The sequence below is a fragment of the Molossus molossus genome, unplaced genomic scaffold (genome assembly GCF_014108415.1).
Source record: "Molossus molossus isolate mMolMol1 unplaced genomic scaffold, mMolMol1.p scaffold_m16_p_5, whole genome shotgun sequence".
NCBI classification, from domain to species: Eukaryota; Metazoa; Chordata; class Mammalia; order Chiroptera; family Molossidae; genus Molossus; species Molossus molossus.
In genome coordinates this window covers 36,712,285-36,720,873 of record NW_023425388.1, presented here as the reverse complement: position 1 = coordinate 36,720,873, position 8,589 = coordinate 36,712,285, and the positions used below count along the sequence as shown (strand labels likewise).

General features: G+C 40.9%; 1 protein-coding gene and 1 long non-coding RNA gene across 7 annotated transcripts in view; one reads left to right on the top strand and one right to left on the bottom strand.

The window, feature by feature from the left end:
* Positions 1–4,364: 4,364 nt before the first annotated feature.
* Positions 4,365–8,589, bottom strand: part of SAMD7 (sterile alpha motif domain containing 7) — a 28,512-nt gene continuing 24,287 nt past the window's right edge. For 3 of the 6 annotated variants that reach the window (XM_036242806.1, XM_036242807.1, XM_036242809.1), the window contains exon 9: positions 5,756–5,973. In XM_036242806.1, coding sequence (XP_036098699.1) covers positions 5,782–5,973 — 192 coding nt within the window. In that variant the 3' untranslated portion in view covers positions 5,756–5,781. Of the gene's footprint in view, positions 5,436–5,755; positions 5,974–8,589 lie in introns of those variants that run through there. The other 3 variants (XR_004956800.1, XM_036242808.1, XM_036242810.1) reach the window with 3 other exon arrangements.
* Positions 5,246–7,104, top strand: LOC118617146. Its single transcript, XR_004956801.1, has 2 exons — positions 5,246–5,353; positions 6,769–7,104. It is a non-coding gene; the product is annotated as an uncharacterized LOC118617146 (long non-coding RNA).

The window sequence follows — 8,589 nt, the reverse complement described above, 5'->3', positions numbered from 1 at the left end:
ATCAAAGCAAAGCACATTGCTGCGTTTGATATACCTCCAGCAAATACTGGGCTTCCTTCACAGAACTGGTTGGATTAGTTAGACAAATGCAAAACAACAGGTTGACAGTTTAGCAAATTATCTTCCTGGCCCATATAGAAATTACTGACATTTCTAGTTTCCACAGTATTCTTTGCAGTCAGAAAGCAGTTGAATGACTTTTCTAGTCTGTGATTCAAGGCAGTTGGTGGCACAACCTACCTTAGAAGAGAAACAGGCTTCTAATATATCACATACGCCTAAACATTTCTTTATAGATGCTGCATAATGTGTCCAGTTAAATTCATTAAATATCTGTACATCAGTACAAATAAAGACCTAGAAATGCTTAAAACAGAATTTAGAGATCCAGATAAGGCAGAGAGAAGAAGCAGAAATGACTGCAGACACAGAAGGCTGTTTCAGTTTCACATGTAAATACAGCACAATTGTACATCTTTGTGTGTGTGTGTGGGGGGGGGCCTGAAGAGGCCTGTACCTGGAAAAAAGGGGATATTTTCACCAGTCTTTCAGGAGTCATTTGTGTGATTTTCCAGGACCGTGGGGCAGTGAGTGAGAGACTGGTTGAGATGACCACTATGGGAGAATCGAACGATTTGGAAGAAAGAATGGATGTCTTGCTGTTACAGGAAGTGCTGAGGAAGTGAAGTAGTATGAGTTTAGAATGGCTGGGTTGGTGGCCTAAGGAATTCAGAGTCAAGAGCAGACAAAGGATGTACATACACCACCGTCAAGCAGGATCTAGGACAAGGAGAAACATCCCTCCATAGAATGGAATGGGTGAGACTTCTGAGAATTGAAAGATTCTCACAGTGGGTAAAACTCTTTGGGTTTGCTTATGTGGAAAAGGTAGAACAAGAACTCAGAGACCTAATTTAGGCGACCTGTGAGATGATTTCAACAAGAGGGAATGATTGGAAAAGGGGAGGGGCCACGAGGAAACGATGGACCGTCTGCCAGTTGCTCTCCTAGGGGAGTTAGTCTTCCCTGGCAGGGTGACTAGAAAGAGTAAATCCAAAGCACAACTTGTGTTGTACCTTCTCCTTTACCTGGACCACAATAAAGAAAAACCTCCCTCGTCTCCTATGAGCTAAAGTACTGTCTGATCAAGAATGGACGACATGAGTGAGGGGTAGAGTCAGCATTGTTTTTCCCTTTGGTGTTTGGGAAATTAGCTTTTAAAAAGGTGCCTAGGAAGCTGGGTAACAATTTTTCTAGCTCTGTTGATTATGTACCTGATAACCTTACGAAATGAGGTAATATCTCCTCACTCCTCCATACTCCACCTCCACTCTTAGACAAAGAGCAGGCTTGTTTACTGCTTGCTATAAAATTAGTGGGTTCCCCAAGCTCAGTGTTCCTCAGCTGTGAAGCAACCTACTGCATGTGTCATCTGTGATGCCCCCAAGACAGTTGAGAACAAGGGGAACCAACACAAATATGCTGATGTTTATGATGCTTTTGTGTCATGAGTAATAAAGTCCTTTTTCTCTGACCCAAGAGTCTTGAGTATTCTGCCAACCTCCATAAAATAATAAGCAGTGAATTTATTAGGTTGTAGGTAAGGTAATGTCAAATCCCAAATTCAGCATATATTATTTTATCTGTACATATTTCAGTATACATTCTAAGAAATCATTTCTCTTTTAAAAACTTGGATAAGATAAATAAGTTCTAGAGAAATACTGTATGACATTGTTCCTATAGCTAACAATATTTATTGTGCACTTAAAAAATTGTTAAGAGCCCAGCCAGTGTGGCTCAGTGGTTGAGCATCTACCCAGGCACGAAGAGGTCGCCAGTTCGATTCCCAGTCAGGACATATGCCCAGGATGTGGGCCAAATCCCCAGTGGAGGGGCATGCAGGAGGAGGACAGTCAATGTTCTCTCTCCTCAATGTTTCTATCTCTTTCTCCCTCTTCCTTCCTCTCTCTCTAAAATCAATACAGAAAAAAATTTTTAATTGTTAAGAGGGATGATTTCATGTTAAAGTCCTTACCAAAATAAAAAAATACTATTATCACATTTTAAAAGGCAATAATTATTTAATATCATTGAATATTTCCAATTGTGTTCAAATTTCTCCAACTATTTTATTCAATAGGCATCCAAATATCTATATTGGGTAATTTGAATCTTTAAAATTTTCTACTGTAGTAAAATATTTATCTACATATATAGATAGTATCTATATATGTAGTTTCTATCATAAAACTCATGATTTTAACCATTTTTAAGTGTACAATTCAGTGGCATTAACTACATTTACAAAGTTGTGCAGCCATTATCACTATCTATTTCTAAAACTTTTACATCTGGGTGATTTGACTATTTAGTATCTTTTAATCTATTGATCTTCCTTTTTCCTCTCTCCGTTTTTCCTTGCAATTTATTTGTTGAAGAAAATCAGGTAATTTGTACTATCCAGTTTCTCACAGTTTGGATTTTGCTATTTTCATAACTGTTTCATGGAATTGCATCAGGAGGCATATAATGTCTGATTTCTCTTTTGGTGATGTCAGCAACCATGTATGATCATTGCCTAGATCCTTTATTTTTCAGAGGTACAAAATGGTGATATTTGAGTTCTGTTAATACTTTTTTTTTTATCCTGACCCGAGGACATTTTTCCATTTTTTATTCAGATAGAGTGGGAAGGAGAGAGAAACATCGACATAAAAGGGACACATCGAGTGGCTGCCACCCGCATGACCAACCAGGGGACAAACTACAACCAAGGTAGGTGCCTTTAGCAGGAACTGAACCCGGTCTCTCCAGACCTCAGGCCGAGGCTCTAACCGCTGAGCCAAACCAGCCAGGGTGAATTCTGTTACTACTTTCTAATAGCTCTAATACTTCTATAGAGGAAACAGTTGCATAGTGTTCCATTATATGTATGTTTCTTCAATCTGCCTAAACAGAATATTTCATAAATCAGAGGACCCTATTTAGCAAACACAGTTTTATTGTGACTGGTTTTCAAACACAAGAGAGGTTTTTATTGTTGCTGTTTAATTCTCACATAGGGTACTCAAAACCAAAGCAGCATTTGTGGAAAACTTAAAAACGACTTCTAAATGAGTAAAATTTTCACTCTCAGAAATAATTTTTGTTGCTAAAGTGGCTCTTTTGTTCAAAGGTACCCTAGAGTTATTAATCTGGAAAGAAAGCAATCTTAGCATGACAAGCAGTTTTGGTCTCCTTTTCTTCCAAAGAAGAATACTGAGAGCCTAGCCCATGTGGCTCAGTGGTTGAGCGTTGACCCATGCACCAAGAGGTCGCCGGTTTGATTCCCGGTCAGAGCACATGTCCAGGTTGTGGGCCTGATCCCCTTTGGGGGGCATGTAGGAGGCAGCCAATCGATGTTCTGTCTCATCGATGTTTCCATCTTTCTCTCCCTCTCCCTTCCTCTCTCTCTCTCTAATATCAATAAAGAAAAAAAATAAAAAAGAATGCTGAAATCTGGGGAGAGCCTCCTTTGTTCTTTTCTTTAATGCATGGATCTAAAATTAAGCCCGCTTTCTTCCAAACTGAAGAGTGAATGTAGATAGTATACTATGTATTCATCGATGCAATTTGTTTGTTTTCATTATCTATTGCTATGAAACAAATTACTCCAAAACATAGTGGTTGAAAACAACATGTCTTCTTTTTTCTTTTCTTTTTTTTTGGTGGCAGTACATACCAGGATGGCATATCAGAATATTTTCTTAGAGCAACATTGAGACACATCTGTTCAAGTGAACCAGTTACCAGCTCAATTGACTCATTTACAGGAATAAGAAATTCAAAAGCCATCATATGGATTAAAGCATGTGATTCCTCTGCCTCTAGAACATTACTTAAGCTTTGCTTTTTATCAACACTATAACATCTGTTAACTTACATTTGGCATCTTGTGAAACTTCTGTGTACTGAGAATTACAGCTGTTGAAAGATCATATGACAAAACTTCTTAAAAATTTTAAATTTGGAGGGACTCTCTGTCTCTCTCTCTGTATGTGGTGTGCGTGTGTGTGTCTCCAAAGAGAGTAAACTAGCAAATCATATGCATATTTGATATTATAATTTTATGTTGGGGGAAAAAAAACCTGCTGTTTTCATATTAATAATAAAAGAAAGAAAAGCTCAACTAAATTAGAATGATTTGTGGTAGAATTACTTCAAAAATCCTCTCTCTGCAAATCAGAGAAAAAAGCCCTCTCTCTGCAAAAGCCCACTTTCTTCCAAATCAAAGAGTGAATGTGGATAGCATACTATGTATTCATCGATGCAATTTGTTTGTTTTCGTTATCTATTGCTATGAAACAAATTACTCCAAAACGTAGTGGTTGAAAACAACATGTTTATTATCTCTCAGTGTCTGTGTGTCAGGAATCCGGGAGAAGCTCAGCTGGGGTTCCTCTGGCTCAGGGCTGCCTGCCATCCAAGCTGTGGGCAGGAGGCATTAAGCCATCTCAAGCTTGACTCAGGGACAAACCACCTTCAAGTTCCCTCCTGTGGCTGTTGGCAGCCCTCAGAAGATCCATTTCCAAGTTCAATCACGTGGACCTCTCTACAGGGCTGCCTAGAGGCTACTTCCAGAGCAAGGATTCCTAAGAGAGTGAGAGGGAGAACCCCAGACAGAAACCACAGAGTGACATCCCATTATGCCTTTCATATTCCATTCATTAGAAATGAGTCAGTGAGTCCAGCCCACTCAAAAGGGGACGGGACTACATAAGGGCACGAATACTAGAAAGCAGAGATCATTGGGGGCCGTCTTAGAGGCTGCTTACTACAGTTTCTTTATTTAAAGTGTAAATTTGAAAAATAGAAAACACATTCCCATAGTTAGAAATTCAAAACGTATAAGAGGGTATGTAGTAAGTCTCTCTCACACCCCTGTCACCCAGTCCCCTTGTGTCCTCCCCCACCCCAGCCCTTGAGCAAACTTGTGTCAGTCTCTTGTGTACCCTTTCAGAGGCTCTCTGTTGAATGTGAAGTTGAAAGAGTGGAACTCCACAGGGTACATGAAGAAAGCACTTTAATCTTCTCCCCTCCATCCTGCCAACTCAAACCTGCTTCGCAGAGATAACTCCACTCCACCCCTTGGGTCAAATCTGAGGGAGGTATTATGACTTTCCATGTCCTTGTCAGATAATGAAGAGCCTGCCAGCTATTTTTAGTCATAACATATTTTCATGTCAGACAGAAAGAAAATGCTGACTAGTAATCAGACTCTAAACTTTAAGGTTAAAATGTCTGCCCTTTCCTACCTTAAAGCAGACCCCTGAAGCCTGGAAGGCTGCAATGAAAAAGAGTCGGGGCCTTGGTCAGCCGTTCTATTTCTCTATTTTGTACTTCACTTTCTCTTCTGCCTCCTTCTTACTCCACGGGGTGGTCTTTGTCTCTTTCTGGGGGATGGGAATGAGTGAGGGAGGTTAATGAGCTCTTTTTTTTCAGTATCAGCTATTTTAGCTTCTTCAGAGTTTTTCCTAAGGAAAATCCACCTGTAGCTTCTGTTAGTGTTTGCACATTCTCTCCTTCATAGAGCTTGTGCTGCCAAGGATACTCCTTCAGCCGCTTTGTGCTGAGGTCACTTCTGGAAGCCTCTTGGGCAAGGCGTCCTCCAGAGGACTTCAAGAGGCCTGGCTCTGTCCCCCTCGCAGCCTCCATTGGTCCTGGGAAACCTTCACACACCCTTCAGAATATCTGAGACTCTGGAGAACTGACTAAGACAGTTCCTGCTTCTTGATGGTTTTAATTTCTCATACTGTCTCGCTCAATTCCTTTAGGAATTATATCCTGGGAACAGGTACTATCCCGTGTATCACCCCAGGAATTAAAATCCAGAGGAGTGGGTATATCTACTGGTTGATCAAATGCTTGTTTTGTATGGGCAGGAAGTGAAAAACTTTTCTTGTAGAGCATACTTTCCACATGCTGAGATACCTTTGAAGAAAAAATAATTATAGTAATTAAGTCTGTGAATTCTTTCAATAACCCAGCGTACTCTGCTTAGCCACAGATGGCAGGGAGGCTGAGGTAATTTCGGGCGTGGACATCTATGTAGTTGTGGCGGACACGATTCTAGGACACAGTGGGCTTTTTGTTTCTCTCGGATTTCTACAGTGTTCACTACTGTAAAACTGGAAATCAAGGTGGTAGCAACTTTCCAATTACCATTCCTAGCCCTGCTGCGGTTCACCTGCACACACAGTTACTTCATTCTGACTTCACCCCCTCTCCTTTTCAATGGTCCCACTGACATTGCACTCTACCTTCCCCAACACCCAGCTGGTCCTTCTCCTGGCTAAAGGCTAGAATTCTTTGGGCAATCTCAGCACACAGCTGGCCTTCAGTTGACTTAATGTTGAAACAAAAATTGAGCTTGTATGGGACTTGGTGCCCTGATACTAATCAGTGGGCTCCTACGCAAACCTGACCCTGAATGGGACCCAGGAGATTTCTATATTGTTCACATTGTTACAGCTCAAACCCAGCATCCTCCATTCTAATAATATTTCAGTTCTCAAATACCCAAAACTTTTTTTCTCCTACCCCTTTCCTTATATGCTCAGTGCAGGTCCACCTTCTATGTCTCTGTTCAGGAGAAAGGGTTTCCTTCCTCTGAGCAGGCTCTCTGTAATGGAATGCTGCCTTTGATTCCCATTTTGGAGATTGAGACTTTGTTATCTTTTCCACAAAGATACCTCATTTTGCCTGTTCAACTCCTATGTCTTCCAGAGGTTACCCAGAATCTTCCAATTCTGCTTCTTCAGTTGGACTCCTGGAAATTCCCAGTCGCAGGGACCCCACAACTGTTCTGTTTGGATGAACATCTGGCATCAGCTGACCCCCCATCCCACCTCTTTCTGTGGAAGCCCTGTCCTGTTATGCTGGCAGATGGAGCATGGATCAACAGCTCAGCTGGGCTTCATGGAAGCATTTATACATATTAGATGGGAACACAAGAGATGACCGCAGCCCCAGGAAAACGATATGGGGGGTAATGCCAACACAAGTGAGGAGAAGATTAAGAATGATTTGAAGTTGGCCACATTGTAAGGTCAAAAAAAAAAACACCAAAGGAATAAAACAGAGCCAGAGTAAAAACTATGTAGTGTCATTTAAGTATGCTAAGAGATATAGTATCCTCACTAAAAAATTAATCATTTAAAAGTGAATACTACATTGTGCCATTGTACCAATGTTAATTTCTTAGTTTCGACAAATGTGTCACATTATGTTAACATGAGGAAAAGCTAAATGAATTCAGTACTATCTTTGCATCTTTCCTGTATCAAAAATTATTTTTTAAAAAGATGTTAAAAAAGAATAACAATAGAACCCTAGCTGGTTTGGCTCAGTGGTTAAAGCATAGGCCCATGGTCCAGAGAGACCTGGGTTCGGTTCCCGTTAAGGGCACGTACCTCGGTTGCAGTTTGTCCCCGGCCCCGGTTGGGGTTGTGCAGGAAGCAGCCATTCAATGTGTCTCTCTCACATCAATGTTTCTCTCTCTCTCTCTCTCTCTCTCTCTCTCTTCCTCTCTCTCCCACCCACTCTATCTGAACAAAAATGGAAAAATGTCCTTGGGTGAAGATAAAAAAAAATAATAATAATAACAATAGAAATATTAAAGTATTTGCATTATAAATAAAAAACATCTTTACCACCCTGGCCAGTTTGCTCAGTGGTTAGAGTGTCGGCCCATGGACCAGAGACCCGGGTTTGGTTCCTGCTAAGGGCATGTACCTCAGTTGCGGTTTGTCCCCGGCCCCCGTTGGGGTTGTGTAGGTGGCAATCAGTTGCATGTTTGTGTCTTTACTTGCATGTTTGTGTCTCTCTCACATCGGTGTTTCTCTCTCTCTCTTCCTCCCTCTCTCCTTCCTGCTCTATCTGAAAATAAATGCCAAAATGTCCTCTGGTGAGGATTAAAAAATATAAATAAATAAATAATTTTAAAAAGTCTTTACCTTAAAATTTTTAGTTAGATAAAAATTGTTTTTGAAGGACATTTTGAAATCTCAGCTCCTGGCATAAACATGCAGTATAAAAAGGTGCCCTGTATAAATTCTGGGAAGAATCTGTTGATGTTCTTGGATTCACTTTTAGGAAACTCATTTCTTTCAGCCAATAATTTTCAACCTCTTACGGATCTTGCATATTCTAAAGATATATCAGACAACAAAACAAATGAAGGTCTCTGCTCTCACTGGATTCCTGCATCAGTCTTCCAACTGCTCTAGTAGGGGCAGAAGGAAATCAACAATAAACATTAATGTAATAAACAAAGTACATTGTATCATTGAAGGTGATAGGTGCTATGAGAAGAAAAAAAAAGAGCAGAAAAAAGGACAGCAGTAGGATGCATGAGCTGGGCTGTGTGCAATTTTAAATAGCGTGGCCAGAGCAAGGCTCACTGAGAAGGCAGAGGGGGCGAAGCAGGAGGCCGTCAGGGGAAGAGCACCCCAGGCAGAGGGAAAGGTGGAGCATGCCTAGATGCTCAAGCAGCATCCAGAAGTGAGTGGGCAGAAGCAGTAACTGCAGGGGAGAGAAGTAGATGAG